The sequence below is a fragment of the Boleophthalmus pectinirostris genome, unplaced genomic scaffold (genome assembly GCF_026225935.1).
Source record: "Boleophthalmus pectinirostris isolate CB_2022bp ecotype Guang Dong unplaced genomic scaffold, ASM2622593v1 HiC_scaffold_18, whole genome shotgun sequence".
Classification (NCBI taxonomy): Eukaryota; Metazoa; Chordata; class Actinopteri; order Gobiiformes; family Gobiidae; genus Boleophthalmus; species Boleophthalmus pectinirostris.
Genome location: NW_026571133.1, coordinates 27,254,512 through 27,280,233, shown reverse-complemented (window position 1 = coordinate 27,280,233; position 25,722 = coordinate 27,254,512). Strand labels below are relative to the sequence as shown.

At 39.3% G+C, this 25,722-nt stretch overlaps 2 protein-coding genes across 12 annotated transcripts; both read right to left on the bottom strand.

Moving 5' to 3' along the window:
* Nucleotides 1-776: 776 nt before the first annotated feature.
* nop14 (NOP14 nucleolar protein homolog (yeast)) lies at nt 777-6,893 on the bottom strand. Its single transcript, XM_055153636.1, has 19 exons — nt 6,734-6,893; nt 6,444-6,626; nt 5,830-5,964; nt 5,608-5,749; nt 5,383-5,528; nt 4,782-4,919; nt 4,578-4,700; nt 4,370-4,507; nt 3,680-4,031; nt 3,453-3,583; nt 3,291-3,376; nt 3,083-3,218; nt 2,914-3,015; nt 2,677-2,830; nt 2,429-2,588; nt 1,588-1,735; nt 1,386-1,501; nt 1,160-1,315; nt 777-1,053 (listed from the first exon to the last, which is right to left on the bottom strand). Exons 2-19 carry the CDS (start codon nt 6,624-6,626, stop codon nt 957-959), a joined length of 2,643 nt encoding a protein of 880 aa, XP_055009611.1. The 5' UTR covers nt 6,734-6,893; the 3' UTR covers nt 777-956.
* Nucleotides 6,894-7,533: 640 nt separating this feature from the next.
* Nucleotides 7,534-20,493, bottom strand: add1 (adducin 1 (alpha)). Of its 11 annotated transcripts, XR_008632175.1 has the most exons (18): nt 20,351-20,493; nt 17,178-17,386; nt 16,911-17,073; nt 16,640-16,791; nt 16,463-16,543; nt 16,226-16,375; nt 16,004-16,147; nt 15,826-15,924; nt 15,472-15,645; nt 15,134-15,388; nt 13,201-13,296; nt 13,011-13,103; nt 11,597-11,753; nt 11,150-11,488; nt 10,320-10,403; nt 9,704-9,737; nt 8,845-8,898; nt 8,416-8,554 (listed from the first exon to the last, which is right to left on the bottom strand). XR_008632175.1 is itself a non-coding variant. In XM_055153645.1 (17 exons), exons 2-17 carry the CDS (start codon nt 17,370-17,372, stop codon nt 8,181-8,183), a joined length of 2,643 nt encoding a protein of 880 aa, XP_055009620.1. In that variant the 5' UTR covers nt 17,373-17,386; nt 20,351-20,493; the 3' UTR covers nt 7,534-8,180. The 11 variants fall into 11 exon arrangements, 10 of the variants coding, with proteins under 10 accessions (XP_055009620.1, XP_020780754.2, XP_055009612.1 ...); XM_055153645.1 differs by lacking the exons at nt 8,845-8,898; nt 9,704-9,737 and adding an exon at nt 12,048-12,134 and having other exon boundaries at nt 7,534-8,554; XM_055153639.1 differs by lacking the exon at nt 8,845-8,898 and having other exon boundaries at nt 8,412-8,554; nt 9,700-9,737.
* Nucleotides 20,494-25,722: the final 5,229 nt, after the last annotated feature.

Genomic DNA, 25,722 nt, shown 5'->3' with positions numbered 1-25,722 from the left:
AACAATAAATCAGCCTTTATATTTGTGCAATGAATAAGATGAAATATAATTTCACTGCAGCCACACTTGTTGCCTTTACCTAATCGTACTTGCTGGTAGTAGAAATCCAATCAGTAATGAGAGTATGTTAATTGCTTGCAGTTGCTAATTATGTAGAACTTAAAGAGTGTCCTTGGGCAGGACAGTTCATCCACCTTGCTTACACATTGCAGTGAAAAAGGTAATTAGACACATAAAAAGTGTTCAGTTAAGAAAATCTAAAAGGTGCTACCTGAAATTTTCATTAGATTTTTATAACAACTAATGTAATATACACAAGCAAATTCAAATTAGACAAACATTAAGCAACTAATGTAAAAACAACTGACACCATACCTGAAATGCAGACATCACAGGAACATGATGGCATGGGGCTTTACGCAAACAAATCCAAGGAAATTGTAATATTGGTTTCAGAGGAAGAAAATGAAGCAACTAGAGTGGCCCAGGCTATCACTTGGCCTGAATCCAATAGAAAACCTACTGAAGAGAGACTCATGAAAACCAAATGTTTTTGTGGAAGAGGCCCACACCACATTTGTGCAATGCATGAATCCATATTGCCATCAATACAGCACAGGAGATGTGTTAACTTTTCGTTACCAAATAACTCTATTAACTTTATATGGGTTTCAGCAAATGCATAAATCAGGTGCGAGTCTGATTGAGCCAGGTGACAAGCCTTTTAAAGTGACACTGAAAGAGACGTTTTAAAAAGCTAACTAGACTTTAGTTGGTTTGGTTATTAAGATTTTATGTGTTTTGCATTTTCAATGACATAACACTTCTGTAATAAACATTACTATTCACTTAGTAAATAATGTATCCAGGTAGAAAGTTAGAGCAAGTTGAAAAAATCTATTATCTTGTAAACCTCTGTTCAGGTGGGCATTGCATGAAAAGTGACATTTTGCATCTCATTTTTTCTTCATCCTCTTGAGGGCCTTCCACTCTCCCTCCTGTGTGGCCAGACTGCCTAATAATTCCTTCACCTTTCTCTTTCTCTCCATGTCCCTGAAAAATAAGACGTGAAACAAGTTCAGGGATGATGGGACAAGACAGAATCAATACAACTGAACGACATTAGAAAACAAGCAAGTAAATGTCAAATGGGTAAGACTTTCGCATGACATCATTCAGCTTCTCTCTGGCCAGGAAGCGCGAGTCCTTCCTGATTTCCCTCAAAGCCCCCTTAAACTCCTTCTTATACTTGTGCTTGAGACGTTCCTTCTCCCGCTCCTCTCGAGTGCTGCCATGCTTCTTACCATAGTCCAGTCTGAGAAGAAAAGTTGAAATGGCTGAGCGAAGAATACCTAAAACGAAAAAGTTACTGAATCACCACTTACATTTCAACTATCTTTGGCGTTAGTAGTTTCAGAGGAATAGGCTTCTTCTTCTCAAAGACTAAAGGAGTGTGAGTCATCGTGGCACTAATAGCATCTAGGATGTCACTGTGAAGAGTCTAAAAAACACCAAAGGAACAAAGGAGATACAAAACAACGAGCGAGAAGTATTTCTACTTTTATATGTAGCCCATTTGACACCTACATGCAATACTTCTGGTAACGCTTGCACAGGGAGATGATTAGAGAGAAGTGTTTTGAGAGGTCTGTAGATGTGGCTATAGGATGGAAGGTCTTTGTAAAGCAGTGAGCACCTCTTCACTAGGTCCAAACAAAGTGATAAACAGGACAATCTGCAAAGCAAAACAAAAATGTTCACTTCTAAATTCAGTCTAATCAGATTGTCTGTTGCCTTGGCATCAAAGAAACAATATAGGGATATCTAACTTTTTTTTTGTGCTAAAAATCAAATATCGTATTTGTCTGCATCAACAGAGCCCATTGCCTGCATAATATTGTGGACTACCAATTGGTGGACTACCCCAACAAGGATCTTTGCGTAGAGTTGAATGTCCATGTTTGTCACTGTGACGCCTGAGGGAATGCTAGACACCAAGGTGCCAGTCACAGAAAGTTGTTTAAGTGCCTTAAACAGGCAGTTAAAAAGGAAGGACAGTTAAAAGGACAGCTAAATTTACACAAAAATAGTATAGTTAACTGATTTTCTGAGTAAAGCATCCTTGGATAAAAGCTGTAGATGACAGAATTGAGGGGTATAACTGGTTCTTAATTATAGAGGAGAACAAATATAAATGTACGCTCATGCAGAGTGCCTACGATTCAGCAAGGCTTGTTTGGAGTGAGTTGTTTGGTTTGTGCCCACACACCAGCTGCTGTGTGAAAGCATGCAGGCCACTCATCACAATCGCACAAGTGCTTCAATCAGCAATAAGCCACGGTCTGGCCAGGTAAACAGGCTTATGCTCCATCCTATCCTTTTACACACTTGAAAGAAAACACGCTCATTATTATAACAAAAGGTTTACCTGTGGTGGTCTTTATCAAGTTCACTGCTAAACTCCTGGTGAAGGGCTGCAGACAGAGGAATGGGGCTCTGACTCCAGCTCCTGCAGGACTCTGGGTCTGATAACACAAGAAGATCACTGTGCTTCCCAGTGGGCCTAAAAGGTGGTACCACTTTATAGCCTGCAAGACAACATGTGGTTAATATGTTTTTATGTTATTTGATTGTTTTTGTTTTTGTGACTGAGGTTTTGATTTTAGCAGTGGTTACCAAGAGAATTCTTTTCTTTGACAGCTACATGTAGAATTCCAAGAAGGAAATTTACAAGTTCAGGCAGGAACCGCTTTGAGAAAGAGATGTACTCCACTGCCAGACAACACAGCACAAGGCCTACTGTTACATCCTGGAGAGTTCTCACTGGACACTGAGCGGAGCCAAACAAAAAACTTTCACTTATAAATTTGTTAGGACTTTACAATAAAAACAAAAGTACAAGCTTTTGTATACCTTCGTTAAAGCCTGGCTGATATACAGCAGTGTTGGAGTAGTGACAGGGTGTCTGAAGTCAGACGTTGGAAATAACTGTGCTGTCACCTTCAGGTAAATAAGCTAAAACAGACAGAATTGTAAGCATTTGAAGAAAAATATATGCAAAAACATAGAATAGGTTTCATACCATGTCAAGTGTTGGAAAAGGAGCATAACCTTTGCCTTCAAGCATTTCTTCCATGTTGTGAGTTGCATCTCCAATGATGGTCTGCATTGACTTACAGGCTGCTTCAGGAAACATTTGACACAGACCGTACAGCTCCCTGCACAAAGAAACTAAATACAGTCAACATTTTATCTAAACAAAGTTGAGTAAAATAACCAAGTGTTCTTACGGTATGAGCTTATCAATTGTGGTCAGTTCAGGGGGAGTTTTTGTAGCCAAGTCTCCTATGTACTCCAACAAAAAGCCAAATAGTTTCTGGAAATTTCAACAAATGTGTTTGAGCAAGTGCCTTATAAACATATTAATTATTACACTTTTAAGAGAAAAATACCTGCAATTTCAGCTTATTTCCTACAGCTAAACTTGGGTGGTTACATTTCTGAGTTCTAGTCACAATAATGCGCTGGTTTTCACCAGAGTGGCCACTAAGCAAATCTTTTAGGTCCTTATAACTTTCTGGAGCTGTAAAAGATTAAAAATCAATTAAAATTAAGAATCAGTTTGATTCATCACTGGAATTTTAAAATGAATACTTTCAGTTTTTAACTCAATACTCACCAGCAAATGTGTATGGAAGTTCAGCTTTTGCAGCTTCCTTCTGGGCCTTCAAGTCTTCTTTGCTCAAAATCTTTTTTGGTTTGATCTCTTCCGTTGGGGGTTTTTCTTCATCTTCATCTGAAGTGCTTTGCTCAGATTCTAGATCTGAGTGACCATCCTCCTCCTCCACTTCATCACTGCCATCATCCTCTTCTTCGTCACCCACTTCTCCCTCATCTGAATCTGCCTCCTCAGCATCATCATCATCTGCGTCTGACTGATCCTCTTCACCATCTCCTTGTTTCTCATCATCATCATAGTCATTGCCTACTTCCTGTCCTTCATTCTCCTCTGAGATATTCCATTTTCCATCCTGTGCAGACAAACACAATCTTACAGAAGCTTACATTAAAGGTAACTTGGTCTAAATAGAGCATTTGGTTTGCCTAAGAAAGTTGGCTTGAGAATGGCATTAAAGTTATCCATCTCCATGGAGACATACCAATGGTGAAAACAGTTCAATATATAGGTAACACCTACAAAGAGGTGAGCCTGCTCACAGAATGGATATCTAAGTATTTCTAAGAAAACCCCTGTAATTAAATGTCTTAATCTTTGCCATGCCTAAATTTTTTAGTTTAGCCCCTCACCCGAAAAGTTATGCAGTGCACCTTTAATAAATGAAAGCGATGAAAGTATAAGTCCTGCTACCTCATATGCCAGAGTCTTTTTATCGTTCTTATCCAGAATAAAGCCATCGTTTAGGTCATCAGCCGACAAGTGCGCTCGACTTTGTCTTTGCGCACCATCACCTGCTTCCTCTCCCAACATTCTCCTCAGGCGGTCAGCCTAAATATACAGAAGACAAAGATAATTGTGAAATATAAGGAAAAGTGAGGTCACATCTGTAAATACACACCTCTAATTTTTGAAGCTTCTCCCTCTCCTCTCTGGCAATTTCCTCTGGGGTTTTCAACTTCTCTGATGGTTGAGCTTTCATCTCAAAGCCAAGCTCTCGAACCATCATGTCATACTCATCAAGCTGAAACAATATAACATAAATGAACGCATAATTCATTCGGACACTGTAGTAACTGTTTTTGTTTGTGTGTTAAAATAGTACCTTTGGCTTCTCCTCTGGTTTATCAGTCTGATCAGATTTGGGAGTTTTTTTCACCATCAAGGCTTGAATGCTTTTCCACTCCTGGTCAAGCTTTTCCGTCAGCTCCTGTGCTTCTTCTTTCTGCACTTGCCGTTCACGCTGCCAAACATACACAAAAAGCACATTAAGCTTTTTATTTGAGTATTGCTATTTACATACTTAGATCATAAGTTTACATTTTCTTCACTGTAAAAAGCAATCTTCATCTTCATTTAAGATAACTTAATACTAGTAACAGGTCCATTGACCTCCTATTAAAAACTGTAGACCTCCTTAATCACATTCACCCTAAATAAGCAGTATATTTTATTTTTTTTTATTTTTTTTACTTTGAATAAATGCAAGTAAATACAGAGAAACAAGGTTCTGAGCACTCAAGTCTTAATTGCAGGACAATGCAAGACTGCTCAAACATGCATAAATCTAAATACAACTTTGAGTATGCTAATGATGAGGGAAAACTGTCAGAACATAGTTAAAAACTATGCAAGTTGATTATACACAATGTGTCAACCTTTAATTGATAGTCAACATTCTACATTTCAGATGAATAATGGCTTACTTTTTCCTGTTTGGACTTTTGTATGAGTTCTTCAATGAGCTCTTGTCTGGATTTGGCTCTCTGAGTGGTCTCATCATCTGGCTGCTGCCCTGAACCTTTTTTTCTGAGAAGACCACCGCCACCAAAGTGCGAAGCAGTCAGTTCGGCTATGGAAAGGCAAGGTATTAGCTGAGAAAATGGTCAAGTAGAGTGAGAATAATCATGCATCCACAATTTAATTAACACCTGACAATAGACCCTTCTCTTCATTTTCGTCATCACTTCCAACAGCATCATTGAATTTTTCAATTTCAGCCAATGATTGTCCATAGTGAGTGAGCTCCTCTTCTTCATTCAAGTTGTAAATATCTTTCTTATCATGGGTACGCTGCAAGGAAATAGGATATATTTAGTAAAATAATAGTAACTCCAAAAGCCAAAATAACCATTTTAAACTACATTACTGACCTGTCGCTCCATGGCAAACCTCTGCAGGATTTTGTCTTCTGGGGCCATCTTGGAGTCATACTCTCCCAAACGTCTGTCAATGAATTTATTTGATTTGTTTTTCTGTCTGTACTCCTTTAAAAGAGTTTCTTTTCTCTAAAAGAAAAACAAGTGTGAATACAAGAATTAGCATTATTCTATTTAACGATGCACCAAGTAACGTTTATGGTCTCCACCATTTGCTTGTCTCCATTAAGATGATATTGTTTTTTGCCTGCAATGTCCCACAATATGAAAGTAAACTTATGTGCATGGCAGGCCCGGGTCTACAGGGGTGCCAAAGGGGGCACTGCAACCTAATTTTAAAAGGCTTGAACCCTCATTTTAGGCAGATCAAATAATGACAGTTAATGGAAGAATACGGTCTTTGCACCCCTTTAAAACTCGTATGTATCCTCAGTCAGTTTAGTCTGAACCCGCCGCAGGTCCGTGGAGACAAGCAGGTGACTCCTCCAGGCCATCTGTGGCAAGGCGAGCCTGTTCACTACAAGAATCTTCTTGAAAATATTTTGAGCAACAAAGAAAAGTTATTGCGCACACGAAGTAGGCTAATTCTGACATTATAGATGCTTTACCTTTGTGATGGCTTTGGAACGTGAAACCCCTGGTAGGCCAACGTCATGTTTGGATTTTCTTCCCAAAACATCAAATTTCTTCCTATTAATTTTCACCTCAAAAGGGTTGTTCTTTATCTCAGTAGAAGTTTTGGTCTTGCGAACCTTGTCGGCGAGGTTCCGCTTTTTAAGAGGCTTGCCCATCTGCAGCAAAAATGTAATGTTAAAACGACAACTTGCTCTAAATGTATAAGAACTGGTATTAAACAAACCAATATAAGCGGAAGATACTTTTTTTTTTTTTTTTTTACCTTTGCACGAAGTTAGAAAAGTATTTGTTCTGTCCGTCTTGAAGATATCATGAAGTGACGTGCAGTGTTGCATTTAGTAATTTTAACAAAACAATTGCATCTCTTCAATCCACGCTTTCCCTTAGTTGCCACAAACCAAACAGCATGGAGGGGGTCAAAAGCAAGAAGCAACTTCCGCCGTAAAACCCAATCACAGCGCCTCCAGTGTTTGGGAGCAATAGTGACAACACAAGCTTAATTTACTTAGCCTGTATTATTCATGTTTTCTTAAAAATAGCTTTTAATCATTTCTTTCTCATAACTAAGTCACAAAGAACACACATACCATCTTATTTTCAAGTAGTGTTTAGTTATGGTTGTAAAAACATAGCCATGGCAAAGGAGCATTTAAGTATTATGTTGTAGTATATAGTACAATGAGATACATTAAAACAGTTCAGACATTGCATTGAAACCATGATTGACCTATATGATTGTGATACTGTGAGTTGATAATCGTTGAAAACAATTTAGAAAAGGTAAAGAGTTCAGTTTTCTACACAGTGCATAAATAAGTCACAGTAGGCCTATATATTCACATTATTGATTACTGAAAACAAAAGCAACAGCTGGCTGCTCTAGTGGATTAAAACAGCAAATAGGGGAGATTTGAATGTGAATGTACGTGCAGTTGTTGAACCATGATTTTTTTTTATGGTTATAAAAAAGTGCTATTAATCTTTTTTGTAATGGCTATTCGAAGTGGTTTGAGTCCAAGACAATAGCTAATCCACAATCATTCCAAATTATATGACAAGGCAAGGAATAAAAATTAAATATATTTGCATGTTATCAACAGAACTGTTTACAAGTCAGTGTAAAACAAAAAGCTAAAATAAACTCACTCTTGTCTCCAATACATAATCCAGCATCACTTTCGACACAAACCTTGATCACTTTGCTTTATTGCTCATTGTCTGTAAATGGTGTGGTCATAACATGTCACATTAAGGCATTGATAAAATGTCTACTGAATAAAACTGACATTAACTGTAACTTTGTGATGGCTAGATATACCTGGTGAATAAAATCCACCCAAAGGGTTTACTTTCAACTGCAAGGGGTTACCAATAAATGAAGATACAAGATCCATTCATTGTTCACTGAACACTGTTACAATCCCATTACATTCTAGTGGTTACAACAGTTGATATAAAATAAAACAGTTGGTTAAAATCCTTAAACCACAGTTAAAATGTGCTAATAAACATGCATTAAGCAGTTAGACAGGATGGACTGAATGCATCTCTACTTAAAGCCAATATCAAAAACCATTATGTAATTAGGTTTATACATTGTATACAAAGTTGGCACACGCTAACACAAAAAAATCATAGATGAGAATGAAAAGCTTAACTGTTAAGTGTGACATTTTGCAGGGAGCAAATGTAAATGGAGGTGTTCAAAGCTATGGTTCGGTCTTTTTCTTGTTTTTTTTCAAAAAGGAAGGTGTACGGAACTTCTTTTTCTTTTTGGAGGGGGACTTGCTAGGGGAGTCATCGCCCTCCTGTTCCCCTTCAGCAAGCTCCTCCCCCTCGGCCATGTCGGTTGGAGCAGGGGTGGAGTCTTCTGCAGCTGGGTCAGGGGCGGCATCTTCTGCAGCTGGGTCAGGGGCAGCATCTTCTGCAGCTGGGTCAGGGGCAGCATCTTCTGCAGCTGTTGCAGAGTCCTCAGCAGGGGGAGCTGTAGCATCAGAGGGGTCATCAGGGGTCAGATCAGGGAGGGTCTGTCTCAGGGTGGCAGCATCACTCTCATCTTTAAAGGTCTGGTCTGGCAAGGACTCTGATTGGAGGAGAAATAAAAAGTTATTGATTTAATAGAACTAAAGAAGTGAACTGTTATTACAGCACTAGTCAAAGCATTCAAAGAGAAACCCACCACATTGTACGTTACTGGGAGATATTCTTTTCAGCTCTCACATTAAGCAATGCTTTTACACAAGTGCAAATGTCTTCATGCAACCCTTATGTTAGAAGCGAAAAAACAACTCCATCACCAATGTCCAACTCCTCCTCCTACCATGTTAATACACTATAATCATCAAATGAGAGAATCACACTGCATTCTTTTACCTTTACTTAAATAGGGAAAACCTAATCAGTGCAGTTCCCTTGTTCATTTGCAGCCTGTGTACAAACACAAACATGGCTAAACATTCAGTAAAATGGACAGTGAGTAAAGAGCACAAGAAAGGTGTAAAATTGTTCAACAGCATCAGTTGTAGCAATCCCAATTTCACAAATTATAGAAGTTAAAGCTAAAATTTGGGTTAATAAAATGCAGTTACAGTGACAAATGTCTAGATATTTAGTCTTTTACTTTCACTTAAATTAATCAGGCATTTAACAATAAAAGTATATATATTCAACAAATGTTTCAAAATAAAAACATAACAAGCCAAGTGGGGGGTTTCAAGAAAAAGCAGCAAATCTGAGCTATGATATGATATATTATATTATGATATGATATATTAAAGCCACATTTCCACACATTATTGATGTACCTGGTAAAGGATTCATCTGTAAAACAAACAATCACCAAGACAGAAAACATTGAATTGTTCGTGTGTACACAAATATAAATAATCATTTTACATGGATAGGTGATATTTGTGTCTTAAGTGGTTAGTTGTTAGGAAAATACAGGGCATTTAGTTTAGCTTGTTGCAGGGATTAATCCTGAACATCATCTGGCTCTATGAAACTAGTCAAGATTCGATTGCTTTTATTATTTATTGTTCCTGAATTACACCAAACATTGTTCCGAAATAATCCCCATCAACAGCACGAGTTTCAGAGAGGCCAGCTTGACACCCAGTTTTAGTAGAAAGTACGGATCGGTTTAGCCATGCACAGAAAAGGGGGAGATGGCCACACACAGGTGAAGGGTTAATAAGAGGGTGATGAGGCAGATGGAACAGTACGTACTTACTATGGCAACAGGTATTCTTTTGTATTTCCATCTCCTGATTGTAAACGCAGCCACAAAGAAGAAAAAGCACAAGTAGAAACAAATGTCGGATGCAGATAAAACCACAAGCATTGAATTAAATGCAAAGGCCAAAAAAAAGACATCAGGAGATTTGAAAAGAATGGCTGAGAACCATTCTTAATAAGTCTGAAAAATATGAAGAATGAAAGTGATGGTGTGGATGATAATCCATACACCAAGTGGCATGTTAATTCACAACATTTTGTCCATTAGATTACACCTTGACTCCTTTTTTATTATTACAAACCATATTTGCAGTATTTTGTGGATATTAATGAAGGAGGTGTAATCCAATTGTAATAAAGACCAAGAGGGGGAAAGAAAATGAAACAAAGAAACGTTTCCAGAGACTTTCAAGTTGAAGCCACAAGTATGCATGAATGAAACTGAAAATAATCCTCTTGGTCTTTTATTACTCATCTTACAGTTACTTGTAGTTAAATTAAACAAAACCACAATATGACCAGAGTCCAAGGCAAACAGGCAGATGGAAGGATAGAAGCCTTCGCATTCCCATATGCATCCAAAGGTGGCAGCTGTTTTCAGGTCAACATACCTTCCTCTGCTCGGACAGGGGTGCTAGGGGGAGTGGAGACAACCTTCAACTCTTTAGCTTCATCCTCCGGTTCCTCAGTTTGCTCTGAATATAAAAAATGCAGACAACACAGTGACTATGACTTTCTTTATACAAGTATGTAAAACAAAAAAGATTTAGGGAAAGTGTTGGATAACAGGTTTTAGCCCATGTTATACCCCTGGGAAACACAACACTGCAACATAATGAAACACCAAATCATGGGAAGGAAGCTTGATCAGATTAAAGATGACACAGCATAAAATCACGATTGAGGTTGCTAGAAAACATTTTCACAAATAATACCAAGAAGCAAATAAGCGCGCACACCACCGTTATGTTTTTGGAGGAAAATATAGTGAGGACCAGTGAGGACACTAACATCTCCCTCTGGGAAAGGTTAGAAAAAAGCAAAAGGTGACACCACTATTTATGTCCATACATGGGATTGCTCTGATTGGATGAGCTCAGGAGTAGAAACTTACTACTTAGATTAGAAACATAAACAAAATAAATTTCAGGAGGTTTGTGGCTTACAGATCGACAAATAAAAGTCTTTCGTCATAGCTCCTTGTCCAATCAAAATGCAGAGTAGTGATCTGCTTAGCATAGATGCCTTGGGAGAAGACATCATGGAAATAGGAAGGGAAAAATGAGATTGAGAATAAAGCACGACAATGGCAGCAGGCTCCCAACCCCCAGGAAAGGAGAGCATACAGCAGAGTCCCAGCGCAGAGGCATGTAGTGAGACGAACTAGGGCTGAGCAGGAGGGGAGGGGAGGTTTAGCAGCACGCCACTCCTTCCTGTGTACCTGTGGCCTGCACCGCCTCAGCCGCATCTACCACTACAGGCTCCCTGCTGAGGGCCCGCAGCACGGCACTGTGGAACTCCTTCTGGGGGGACTCGAGAGCACGTACTTCCTCCTCTGTTGCAGCAAAAACATCATCTGCAGATTCCCCTAAGCCATCTGCACACAAGTCCTGCTCAGAGGCGGGTGTGGCAGGGGGAGGAGCCACCCGATCTAAACTGGGAGAGTCATTGGCAGACGGTACACAAGGCGAAACTGACTCAGAAATCGCTGCTGTGGAGGTCAGGAGAGCTCCAAGACAGGTGGAGGCTGTTCCCTCCTTGGGATTCACTTTTGCCAAGGCTGTAAATGTGTGTGTGAGCATGCAAAACATAACATCACAGAATATCCCTTCAAAACCAGTCATTGTCTTACAAAGTACATATATTAATTGTCTAAAGCATTTGTTACCTTCAAGGCCTTTTTGTTTGAGCTCCACCTCTCTGCGGTACTCCTCCAGCTCCTGGTCAGTGAGTTTGGTGAATGGATTGGGACCCTGCTTACTGACAATAACCTTGGGTTGGTACTCCTTTTCAATGATGGCTTTAGATGCAGTCACCAACTCCCCCTTCGGGACACACAAAGGAATGACAGTGAAAAAGACGTTGAATAGACGGCATACTTAACACCAATGTAGACCATAAATTGCACTAAAAAGCTATTTAAAAAATCCTTTTCCTTGCACTACATTTTATTGTTCATAGATTAATGTCTGAAAACCTGAAAGCATAAGCATATTTTATCACTTAAAAAAATCAAAGGCAAAACAAATTGCATTTTTCTTTTTTCCAAAAATGTTCAAAAGTGAAATATTTTGAGATGTGCATTACAGGTGAAAAGGACTGGTTGTGACAGTAAGTACCTTTCTAAATGATTTAGCAGGACTATAGGACCCCTCGGACACATCAAGGCCATCAATAGTATCTGTACAGTCAGACAGAGGGGCATCCTGCAATAGTAAACCCAGTGAAGGGAAAAACCCAGCTCTTAGGTACCATAATATGCTCAAATGAATTTTTGGGGGGTGGAAATGTGTGAACATCCGCATGTGCCAAGTTCACCATACAAAGGTGGAAAGAGTCTTCACACACTAAATTCAAGTTAAAAACTTAACTTTATCACATCCAAAACAAAGATGCTGTGGTTCAAATGCCTATAAGATAATTCTTAATTTTTTCTAAAAAAAACAGTACCTTTTAATATTCTTTCCACCTCTGTAACCACAAAACATACTATGCTAGTTTGTAGACATGAACGTACATGCAAAATTAAAAGCTACAAGAAAAAAATGGTAATGATGCGGAAATATAATGGGAATATGCACTGTAAATGTATAGTTATACGTTCTTGATTTTTAGACACATTACTGATGTCTTCTCTATCTGTTGAAGCTATTTGGGTACATTTCAATGGGAGACTATGGATGGAAGTAAACATGCCAACTCAGAATATCCTAATAAAAAAGGTTCTCAATAGAAAATTATTTCATGCATGGAAAAATAGATTTTAGAAAAAATTATATTATAATAAAATTTCAGTGTATGAATATGAGCATAACCTGAGCTGGCAAATTGTCAGAGCAGATTGCAGTTACCTCTTACACATTACTCACCTGCCAGATTGACTTTGTCTGCAGTTAAAGAATAATGTCAGTTACAAAGGTCTCTATGCTCTAAGCCACCATTAGGTTACATTAAAGTTATTCTAGTCTTACTCCCAATAAGGTATCCTATAGATTGAATGATCACTATTATATCACTGTTTCTTCAAAGTAAATATTAAATAGTCTGTAGAAAAAACACTTATTTTGTGTGTGCAAACTGACCTGGATGTAGGTTCTTTCCACCACTGATCCAGAATAAAGAACCTGAGACTGGGGACCCGCCGTCTTTATGTCTTGCAAATTCTGTTCACGAATCTATAGAAATATAACAAATCTTAAAGAGTGGACTAAAAATTGATTTCCTAAAGTTCAAATAAGAGTCAGAAGGCATTTTAAAGTAAAATATGGTTACCTTATTCCTCATTTCCAGAACCTCTTTAGGGTTGGTGTTGAGGGGAATAAACTGATTGGCTACAGCAGCTTGACGAACTCCATCTTCCTTGGTCCACTGTCAACAAAATATGAATTGTTAATATCTAACAAGCCAAGGACTTTATAGCTGAGCAGCAATTTTTTAAAAAACATATTATGCAGGCTTTACAGTAAAAAAAACAAAAAAAACATGCTGAACTAAAAAAGTGTAAAATGACCTGGAAAACAAAATAAATGTAAGGCAATGGACCAATGATGATGATACATCTAAAATGTGAATGATCTGTCGCTCTTGTAGCTTATGACTAAAGTGGCATTTTACCCATCAAACCTTCAAGTGCATTCCTTGGTGATGATTTCTTGATATATGTTAAATAAGTTAAATGCCCAGCAGCAGATGTTAGTTAAATCTGAAATACTTAAGAATTTTTAGAGGTGTATCAAGCAGAAGAGATCATTTCTTTAGCCCCACATACTACAGTATTTTATACTCATTTCACACAACAAAAGTCACAGTTGTCATCATCATTGATAGGAATCCAAGAATCAAAAAGACTAGTGGATTAACTGATGAACTGAAAACAGCACACAGAGGGTGGACAACATAAGAGGGGGATAGAGAAGTGTAGAGCTGGCAGTGCTGGGTGAAGAGTGGAAAAAGGATGGCTGTCTGAGACAATCAGACTGCTTACGAAGCGAGAGTGGCAGTGAGGGTGAGCTGGCATCACCAAAGTCATTTCCAGGCTGATACACAACAACAAGACGACAGAGATAAATAAGAAACACAACACTGGCACTCGCTGGCTGTGGGACAGCCACAGTGGTACAAACACAACTTGTATCTTTACTCTTTCCATAATCAGGAAGATTTTGTGAACCTGGTAATGCTCAGCAGAAATTAACCCAGATTTTGCACCAAATTAATAGTATTGCTGGTGAAAATATAAAGCAGGTTATCAGCTGCCATGCAAAATGTTCAGAGCATCTTTAAAATAAGGCATGTAATTCACTGAGAAAAGCATCATCATTCTTGTATTTACTCTGAGCTTGGCTGTGAAACCAAAAGCCACATGAGCAAAGGGTTCAAGATGAAGTAGCCGAGCCAGTCTGATCAATGTGTGATGGACATATAAACACGATATACTCACAGAGGGCCTGACATTTCCTAATTTTTCAACAGGAGATTCACAATCAGATCATAATTTTCTTTTTCAGCATACTCATTCATGCAAACATTTTTTTTTCCCATCATAATAAAAATAAAACCCTCACAAAAAACACAAATTCTAAGAATGAATGTCTAAACATAAGTGAGTTAGGTGAGTCTCTACACTTCTAATGAGTTATTAGATTTGGAACTTATTTTGTTTTAACATAAATGCACTGAGAATTAAAACCGTGAATGTGTATTCAGAAGTGAGTTAAAAACTTAGTAAGTAACTTGGCTCCAAACATTTGCCCACTCAAGGAACTCATGCCACACCCCTGCTGCCCGCTCCTCTGGGGAAAAACATCAACAACAGTGCATTGGACTACCATACATGCAGTGAGGCATGCTGTGGGCAGCTGGCCTGGCATCATGACGCAACTGGAGACGGAAGGCAGAGCGCGAAGAGGGTCAAAAATTGATCCGTTTTTCAGTGTGAATAAACAATTAGTTAAAATTATAACTAACAGATTTGCCATTTCCTGTATCCTGAATGTTGTTTGTTGTTGTTTCTCTGTATCCTCAAAGCCTCATAATGCCGACCATTTACCCTTAGCACTACCGAGGTAGCTGTAATTTTTTCTATACTATGAACAATAAGGTAGGCACAGACCAAGCAGTTGGTTATACAGCTTGGCACGCAGACACCGGACGATAGAGACTGCAGCAAGGGTTTGACGTGATCATGTGTTATGTTCGTCCACACCTTTGGCTTGGACTTGGGGCTGCTGCCGTCTGGCCCATCGTCGTACGGCTCGTCAGGTCGGCCAGCCGCATTGAGCCAGCGAGTCTTGTCGCGCTGGCCGCGCTGGAAGCTGTGTTTGAGTGGGGAGCGGGCCCCTGAGTCACTGTCCTCCCCATAGGAGTAACCACCGTGACCAGAGGGAAGATCCACATCACTGTACTTTTTAGTTTTGTCTCTTAAAGCAGGACAGCGATAAGGATAGCCTGTCCGGTAACCCTAAAGATGATTAAAAAGATTAAAAACATAGTTAGCTTGAATTCAAATATGGATACAAACACAAGTGCTAATATTTTTCTTACCAGGTTATCTAACATTCGCATGAAAGCCTCAAACTCTTGCTCCCCAATTTGCCACTTGGGCTGAGTAGATGGCCCATCCCCCTCTACCTCTGGAACACGTGGGCGTGACTTGTATTTGCTAGGGTCCAGCATGACAAGATTGTCTGGCCCTCCAGCGCTGGCCAGCGTTCGCACCTACATAAAATCATATGACAAAAACACAGCGGGAAGAGACAGAAACAAAATAAACAAGCCAAAATAAGAAAAATTAATGAATATATAATCACAAAATGACATGAAGGAAGGTGAGCAAATGGTGAGGATAAAATGCCTAAGAGCTAGATTTAAACACACAATTACATTTATAAGACTAACCTGGATTTCACAGGCTGTGATCAGGTTGTGTATGTAATAGAAGGCTTCCTCCACTGTTTCACCTACAGCCACTAAGCCATGATTCCTAAGAATAAGGACCTGGCAAAGCAATAAAACTCATGAAAGTAACAGTAAAAGCTCCTTTTCAACATTTACAAACACACTTTGAAAAATGTACTTTGTTTTGGGGCCCTAAGTTTCTCTGTATGAGTGCACATTCCTCTTGATCCAGTAGTATGCCTTGATAGTCGTGGTAAGACACCTCACCAAGAGATAATGCTTCAGGTGAGATAGGCAAGAGGCCACATTTCATTGCTGAAACCTGCAACCAGACAATTAGAACAAATTCATACAAGACAACATTCAGATATTACTATTCAAAGTATATAGCATTTCTTACCGCAGCACCTGCAGCTGTGTGCACATGAACAATACATTTGACTTCTGGCCTTGATGAATAAATGGCAGAATGGAGAACAAAGCCAGCCTTGTTCACTCCAAGGTTGGTGCTGCCCCGATCCACTATTTCACCTTGAAGATCTAACTTGACCTAAAGGATACAATAAAAAGCCTGTTTGTAATAAAACACAAACTACAAAGTCTTTACAAAGTATACTACAAATTAACTAATTCTTACCAGACTAGAGGCAGTGACTTCACTGTACAGAAGTCCAAAAGGAACAATTAGGAATTGCTCCTGGTCTGCATTCAGTCTGACCTTTAGGATAAGAGTTAATCATTTGGTACAAGTTAAAGGGTTTGTTAAGCAAACATAGTTCAATGCTCACTATGATGTGATTTAAAATTGTCTTACTGTTAGATGGTTGTAGATAAGCTGTGACCAGCCAAAAAGATCAGTGAGCCGGTAGAAAGCTGCCAACTTGCAGCGTAGCATCTTCTCACCCTTATCATAGGAAATGGAGTCTGAGCCACGCAGGTCATTGACTGGAGTCACCATCCCTAAACCTTTTCAGAGACAAAAAAAGCATTCAAAGCTTTCAAATAATTAATTCAAAGAAATGCCCAAACTTCAGCAAATAATGCATTTAAGGCACTGACACCTGTATACTGTTGTATGTACTTACTCATGTTGAGTGAAGCCATGCCTCCTTGTGGAGCAGCAGGGTATATGGAGGGCATGCTTGTGGACATGAAGTCTGCGATCTGTTGCAGAGCCAGCAAGCTAGTAGGCGTCTTGCCTTTCTTTAACTGATCCTGAATCATGGTCTCAAGCTCCTCACAGAAAGCCTGGTGTGTGTTAGTGACAATACATGTATCACATATTAGAAAAGTTAAAATAGTAAGGCAGTGTAGTAGTGCTATATAGATAATTCAAAGTGCTAAGTTCTAACCGGGCTCTGCAGTATCATAGACACCCTCTTCTTCTGCTCCATCATGTTGAAGTCCTGCCTGAGGTCAGGGGCCATGTTCCTCTCTCTCTGGTACTCTGGGTTGCTCTCATCCACTCGATCAAAGTAGCGCTCCTTGTGTGGCGCTGTAGTGGGAGGAGGGGCTGTCACCACTCCTGCACCAGAGTCTCCGTTCATCCTGCCTTGTCCTCCTGCAGCGTTACAATAAAACAGATTGATACAATGTTTGTTCATTCACTTTTTTCTGAACTCATTGATGAAAAAAAAAAAAAAAATAGACATCTAACTAACAACAGTGCCATATTTTGTTAATGGATGTCTTGGCAAAAGCTGTTGCGGTCCATTAGTCTGCATCAATACAAATGTTCAGTCAGATCTACCATGACAACCAAGGAACGAAGCAGAAACATCCAGAGTCAGTTCACACTGAGTGCTTTCAAAGCCAGACTTTACCAGTCAGAACTGCATTGACAATAGTCTAGACTCTTGCTTGTCTGAAAAAGTCAAAAACATATTATTTCAGGGAACCTGTGACATATTACCCCTACAATGAGACAACTATCCTATTCTAGGAAAACATGTCCTTGTCATGTGTGCCAAAATTAGCCAGCACAGCAGTTTGCTGAAGGAATTTACATCTAGACAGTGTGAAAGAATGAAAGAAAGCAATTGAGGCTGCTGTGTTTGTTCATGTTGATAACAACAGTTAACGTGCATGCTGAGAATGCATAACCTATTGTTAAATTTTACTGAATTACAAGCTCAAAAAACATTTGAAGAATAGAGTCCCTGGTGTTGATGCAAACGTTGCACAAAAGGGCTGGTCTTCCTGTATTAAACCTCAGAATCAATGAGGAAATACAATCTTTATGTGCTTTTAAGTGCTGATAGCGCTACCCAGCTGAGTGCAGATGTACTCGGAAAGCATCTGAAAATTGCTTCCTACCAAATTAACAGTTGAGGCAAAAATAATTTCTGTTTTACACCATTGGATTATCTACTTTACAGCATTTAATTTTAAATGAAATGGTGTAAAATAGGTGATCTATCAGCCTGTAAATTTGTTGAGGAAAGAGAAATTAGGGAATTTGCAATTCGTTCATAATTCCTGTCTGGTGGGTGAGAGCCGCAGTGACTATAGATTATATTGTAAACCGTGGATGCATATGGTCATCAAACATACATATATTTTTTTCCATGCTCTCTCAGATTTTCATGACTTTGTCAGGCAGGCTATCCTGTTTATGGTTTCTGAACCTTTTTAACTCAGCTCAAAAGTGTGGGCGTCCGGGCTGAACTTGAATGTTGAAGAGGGGTAACCATGGACACCAAACATTACCATGGAAACACAGGGACTGAGACAGAAGTTATGCAACACCAGCTGAAAGCCCACATCATGCAGCTATGGCATCTCATATGTGATTTTAAGACATTTTAACAAGCCTGGGAAGTGTGACAATTTGGCACATTTCCTTACAGACAGTATAAAACTGGAAATAATTCCTACAGGAAGTAACAACAGCTGATATTCAACACGTCAGCACCAACCCCTATGACAGTTCTGAAGATGGCTTGCAGCTAGCAGCCCAAATATGTCAACAAGGTAAATACACCTTACTGCATTGTTTTTAAAAAGAACCTAAGAAGTTACAGGTACATAAGAAGACAAAATGAACATCTTTGGCTTTGTATAATAAAAGACAAAATGCAGCATTGTCTTTAATGGACACTTGAATAGAATAGGCTACTACTAATGTAACAAGTGCAAAAAATATCATGACATATTATGAGGGAATATAAAGGTGATATCTGCTCTCCACAACATACAAAATTTTATAAGGCCAAATAGAAAACTTTTTTTCCCTGTAAAACAGTCGAAAAATCTTTTCCAACATTAACAGAAAAGGATGTGGTGCCAAAAATATGTTACCCGAGAAATGTCCACCTCTGATTCTTGTTTCAGTGTTGAGGGAGTAATAAAATCAGATCCAACTGGGCATTACCAGTTGTGTTCCTGCAATTGGTATATGGATTTTTGGCGTGGAGGCTATTCATAATAATTCTGATTGACTGATTGGACACTATATGTTTCTCCTGACAATGAGACTACTGACTCGAAAATAGCATTATCCACTTTATCAAGGCCCGTGTAGACAAAGTTGAATTAGCGTAACACCAGACATGGCCTAACCGGCTCTTGCAAGTCATACCAATAATAGGCTACCCCGCTCTGAAACAGCAGCTCCCACAACTGAACAAATTAGTCCTGTTGGCTAAGGCATGAATTTCGCTACCCTATAAACAACCCAATATTTCTAGCTATGAGGGTAATCTTAGAACGCAGGTAAAACTCTCACATTAGCAGGATGCAAGAGCTCAAAAGAAGAACACAGTATTACAGCTGCACTGCAGTGGGGCAGTGGGCGTAGGACAAGGAGGAGGAAAACAAACTGAACTGGTGGTATCTGCTGAGATAATGTTTCATTGTTTGTTACGCCTAGAGAAAATAAACTAATACAATCATCATCCATCAGTAGGCTGGTTAAATGGGCCTACACTGGAGAGATGGGCACAGTCTTGTCAGCCAATAGGTTTGAGCATCAGTCATGTTTTTGGTGACTAGTCTACTGAGCAGAAAGTTATTTCTTTGAGAATCATCTGGACATTTAACTACACTGGTTTGTAATGATTATTATCCTATTATGAAGTAAGCCTATCCCAGCTCGATTTTCGCAGCTAGCTGGCGGGACATCCAATACACACCCAGACCAGTCAAATGCGCCTCGTAACCCCAGGGGTGGGTGAAACTATCGCAAACACCCCGGGCACTGCAAACAACAAAATCAACAAACCCCTGACCTGCCCTGTGCTGCTGGGGCAAACACAGCGGAGACGTATGTTAGCTAACCAGAACATGTTGAAGTAAACTCAATGGTCAACATAAGGACGGCTTCTAAATGGAAACTAAAAGTGCAAAGTCGGAATACAATAAAATACGATCGTCTCTCTACGCACAGCCACATAAAACCGAAGTGATCTAACCTCAAGTAAGGGGAACCAAAAGACTGGTACAAACATAAAAACACGCGAGCCATATTGCGACCAACCAAGCCCTCTGCAAAAACATATGTAACACAAACCTTGGCTTTACTTACCTTCTTATCAATAAATGAAATATAAACAGTGCACAGCGCAGAAGTCACAAATTCTTTACTATTTTGATCTCCGACCCTAGATAAATTTTATGTGGAGCTTATCTTTGCAGTTGTCTTTTCTCCGTCGCTCCGCCCATCCGCCATCAGGGTGCGGTGGAGAAATAATCTGTATTGTACCATTGGTCCGACGGGGACATGTGATCAAAGGGGCGCTATCTATTGGCCTGTGAATTTGGGCATTTGAGCTCTTGAATTTTACAAATAAAATATTAAATATCATGGTGGTCATGGCCTTACCTAACAGTCCACCTTGTTATACAATTATAATTCATACAGACTATGTGATTGCCTGTGTTGCTTTTGGGGATTAGTGTCATTGCACTGTAAAGAACACTGGGGGGCGCCACAATATACCATTTTATAACAGAAGTGTATTTGTCTCTAGATGACGCTACTCCACAGTTTTTATGTACCTATAGTTTAAAATCGATCTGGAGAAAAGTCACAATCCATGGTAGCAAGACTATTTGCTGTGTTACTCTCAGAATGCAAGTTTGTTTATGGTTTATAGATATTTTTAATTACTGAGCCTATCCACATTAAACAAAAAGTAGCACAAGTGAACATATTTTTATGGAAAGTTTGTCCCATCTGTCCCTAACAAATAGGCCGATGGTAAAATTCAACATTTATAAATTAAAATAGTTAGGTTACCAAGCTACAACAGTTACTCATTGTCCTCACTTTTTTTTTTTTTTTTTTTTTGTTCTTCTTGTTTCTGTTGTTATGATTGCACAAATGTTAATATGGATAATACTATGTTCCATTGTTAAAGAACATAAAAATACCTACGAGCCCAAAATAAATACAGTAATAGAATGAGAGACTGATTCACTGTAACTATGTAGGATATAGACTTAGAGTTAGACTTAGACAAACTTTATTGATCCACAAGAGAAATTATTTGGGCACAGTAGCTCACTCATCACAATATAATATAATAGCAAAATTCTAAATAAGTAGCAAAAAAACATAGCAAGAGACAGGTGTCATAACCTAATTTAAACTAAGGTGGGCTTGACTTAAATGTCTGTATGATGGGAAACAATAAGCCACCAGGTGTTAAAATATTTTTCACTCCTACAGCTACAACAGTTAATATAATATGAAAAGGGGTAGGCTATTTCCTCATTGCATATTGGTCATGAACCCTGAGTCACAGCAGGCGTTAATCCTGTCCCTAACATTCAACTCACAAACTATCTCCTCTGACTGATCTAAGAAGAGTGCTGGCCCTGGACTGTTGTGAATAATTGTGACCTGCCTTCTTGCATGGTTACACCAGCTTGCCACTCTAAATATATCCAATGTGTCAGAAAAAAGTTAGGTATAGACCATTGACTGTGCATGGGCCAATGAAGATAATGAAATGCATAGTAGTAATGACAGTAGGTGTGTTTAAGATGTGACTCTGTTACATTTTGAATTTCACAAATAGGCCTAATATGAGACCTATTTAGACATCTATGTTCCATTCCTCTGTCACCCTTAGTAATCATCTCACAGAGGGAAGATAAACCCAGCTGCTTTTAGTATTTCAGGCACTTAGGCCTACTGTCCCCTTTAAAGACTCGCCAGACATGTCAGGGCCAGGCTCTCAAATAACTAGGATATGAAAATAAACAAGAGTATCGCTGTTAACTCCTCAGTGTTTATGCTTTTTATGTTAAGATTATCAAATTTGCCAAGTTTCAAATATTGTCTTTGAGAGTGCCATGACAGGTGTCATTACGTGATAGTTAGTGCATGTGGTGGATAGGGACTCAAAGAACTTCCGTCTTTTCGCTCCACTCTATTTGCATTCTTGTAGCCTATTTCTGAGTCACTTTTCTTCTAGCAAAACGTTGTATCACCTTTGACCTGCAACTGTGGCCTCCAGAGCATAATGGGGAAACTAAAATTTCAGGGTGCAAAATATCATATTGTCAATTTTTGTAGGCCTTTTGTATAAATATATTTTGTAACAATGTAGGCAAGTTTAATTAGGTTAGCTTACATCTCAAGTGTGTGCTGTTTGGTTTCTTTTCAGGGGAAAGGCGTCAGATAGACACATCTCTGGGAGCACTGCACCCGCAGCCTGCACGAACACCCTCCCCCGCCTGATGGTATCAAGGTTTGAATGCAGCAGCCTCTAGACCAGCCGCCATGCTGCGTGGAGAAAGCAACTAGCCAATCCCACGCTTCTTCTTCCTACTACAGTAACCTTCTGCTCTGTGGGACAACAAGGAAAAGCCACGGACGGTGAGTACACGACGGTGTAGTCAAAGACGAGACTAATTTTATAGGCTAAACTTTGACGCTTCGTTTATTTTGCTTTACGCTCTGCTGACGGCTCACATGCGTGCGTGCCTTAGCGGAGTGCTCAGTTGCACTTGTTGCACTATAAAGTTTCGCTCAGTAGCGAAAGTAGGATATATCTTTGTGGAACAGGCTGAATGAGTTCTTGCGATCTTTAAATTGTACTTTTGACATTGGTTCAGCGTTAAATTTTATGAAAAATGGCAGAATTAAATAGGTTGGCGTTAAATGGCCAAAGACCTCTTTTTTTTTTCTTTTGAAAAAATAAATAAATTAATTAATTGATAAAAAAAAAACTAAACTTAAATTTAGGACAACACTTGGAAACAGGAGTCATAAAGAGGTTTAGATTTGGTGTGCATTAATCAAGTGGTCGGTCTTTCACAGCAATAACATTGGTCAACATTGAGGCCCAGTTTTAATATGGTGTCACATGAGGGTCAAACTTCGTTTATAACACGATGCAGCCTCGCATCTCAGTATACATGGGCTCTAATTTATTTTCATTGGCTTTGGAAAGCCTGTTTTGTTTTATACTTTGAAAATGATTTTGATTATAGGTGCGTATGATCTCTTCACCTAAATGCACCCGGTGTCTTTTAGTTATTTGAACTTTATTGATTATTGTGCCTCATCAAATTGACATCTGTTTGTCATATTGGACGTGAGGTGCCACCCAGATCCGATCAATCTGATTGGCCGGTTACTGAAGTCCAAATCATGTCAGCAAGTGCCTGAGGGACGCTGCGGGAACTGGCTCCAACAGGATATCCCTGTATGATCATTCACCAGCTGCAGACAAATCATTAAACCTCTGGCTGTGTGCCACTTTAAAGTTACAGACATTTGTAGCTCCTGAATTTCCCTTTAGAGCTGTAAAGGATTATGTAGAGTTGTCAATTTTGCTGGCTGGTAAATAGGACAAGGTTAAAAAAAAAACAAAAAAAAAACTGGAAACACGAGATATATCTAACTTGATTACGCAAAGCACGCCTACTTCTTAAAGTTCTTTAATTCTTTATTCATGCTTCTTTATCAATGGTAATGAGTTTAGATAAGGTTTGGGTGGAAATAAGAAATCTGTTGTGAATGCATACTGAATAGAAGCTTTGTTTTAACCTTGAATTTTGTGCTGAAGTGACATTTAGTTTAGATAGGGATCCTATCCTGTCAGACTCTCATTATATGATGTAAAATAAAAATAAGAATAGAGTAATGAATCCAGTGAAGAAATTAAACTCTTTCCCTGTATACGCTGTATGGCTCCTCCTTGTCACAGTGAATGTGTTACTTCTACATTGAGATGGGATCAGTTTAACACCTCAGTGGAGACATTTGAAGGAGACTGCACATTTCTAGCCATGCTTCTGAAGTGCTGCTTATTTTGTACTTGCAGTAATGGACTGGCCTTATGAGGTGTTTTTGGACTAGGGGCACTGTTAACACTTCAGTGCCCTTTGCATTAGCACATAATGTTCTGCTGTGAAGTTAGCTATTAAATGAAAAGCAGTTTTGTCACCGGTGTTACTATTTGAAGTATAATGTTTTGTGTTGCAGATACATGCAATTATAATTTCTTTATACAAAAAAATAAAGACCATAATCTATTATGTGACAGTGATGTATGCAGTGGGGGTAGTTGTTTAGGTCTTGTGGGAGTTGGAGGTTAGAGGTGAGCTCTGCAGTTCTGTGAGGTGTGCTGTTTTAATCTCAACTTTGGGGAAACCCCCATCTCCCCATTGAACCAAACACCACACCCAGCACCCAATGGGCCTTGGGCACTTTTTCTAATTTGGGCAAAAGTAATGGCTTCACCTCTTCTGTGGACATTCACATGTTACCGTTGCTCATTGTGTCTTATAGGCCATGCATAATGCATCACTGCATTCCATAGATGTCTCTGCCTAATAGTGCCATGATTCAAAAGTATTCACACCGGATTCCAGATCAACTGATTTTGAAGTAGTCACGACAAGCTTCCTCTTTTTTGTCGTATTAAATCACAGTAACACTAGAAGGTGGAGTCACACTTACATTTGGTGTTATTATTACTACAGTTCTGTTATTTTGAATAAGCAACCGGTAGTCTATTAATCACAACTGCAACAATGGATGTGAATTTGTTATTGAAGTTAAATTCCTGGCTGCAATGCCGGCTGTAAGGAGGTTCAGTGATGCGTGCTAGACCACTGTGGCGTGCTGAAAAGGGTATGAGAGGCAAGAAGTGTGTCACTGTAGCATGCTTTCATCATATTCTATACTATAGACTATGTAAACACTTTTCTGTAATTTTATGTTTTCTCAGACCTTTGGAGAGTCCGCAATTCACCCATATTTCTGGTTTTTACCCTGGATTAAATGCAGTGCTGCTGACACCAAGCAGCAGCTGGATAGGCAGTGCTCATTCATGACTTGAACTGAAAGAAAAAAATAATGTCACCTTAACAAAAGACACACTCCGACGAATGCACACATCCCTAACCTCAGCCCCTTCCCCCATGTCCAGTACCCCAAACCCCCCTCCCCCTCCTCAGCAATTGTATGTTGATGCTGCTTCACAGGCGCAATCTACGCAGTGACGCTCTCCGCTGGCAGCCAGCGCCTGACCGCTGTGACTGCAGGGACATCTCTACACTCGATACCACTGACATGTCTGAGTACGGCGCTGCTTTTTATACATGTGTTTTGTTTGGAATAGAGCATGGAGAGGGGAGCAGATAAAAGCAGGAGAGGCTTGACTGCCGAGCGATAGGTGACAGACCAGTCTGCATGGGTGTTGTTTTTTGCCTGTCATGCAAACCACTGGTCACTTACTGACACCAGTAGGACTGTAACCAGGCGGGAAGAGCCTCACCCACAGCCGTGTTTCTGCATCAACCTGCAGGATTTTCAAATTGACATTATGGTAAGATCTGCATCATGAACATGGTGTAGTGTAGTTGCTGACATGCATTGACAACAATGGAGGCTTAGAGAAATTGATTTGTCTGTGTTTTCAGTGAGAAGTAGATCAT

What these genes read in the sequence shown, in the direction of transcription:
- add1 (XM_055153645.1), bottom strand. Translation starts at nt 17,372, where the DNA reads ATGAACGGAGACTCTGGTGCAGGAGTGGTGACAGCCCCTCCTCCCACT. An exon ending in TTATCTACAACCATCTAACA is followed by an intron (nt 16,544 to 16,639) that starts GTAAGACAATTT and finishes CTTATCCTAAAG; the next exon opens with GTCAGACTGAATGCAGACCA. An exon ending in TCACAGCCTGTGAAATCCAG is followed by an intron (nt 15,646 to 15,825) that starts GTTAGTCTTATA and finishes GATTTTATGTAG; the next exon opens with GTGCGAACGCTGGCCAGCGC.
- nop14 (XM_055153636.1), bottom strand. Translation starts at nt 6,626, where the DNA reads ATGGGCAAGCCTCTTAAAAAGCGGAACCTCGCCGACAAGGTTCGCAAG. An exon ending in ACTTCCATACACATTTGCTG is followed by an intron (nt 3,584 to 3,679) that starts GTGAGTATTGAG and finishes AATCTTTTACAG; the next exon opens with CTCCAGAAAGTTATAAGGAC. An exon ending in CTGAATGATGTCATGCGAAA is followed by an intron (nt 1,054 to 1,159) that starts GTCTTACCCATT and finishes CTTATTTTTCAG; the next exon opens with GGACATGGAGAGAAAGAGAA.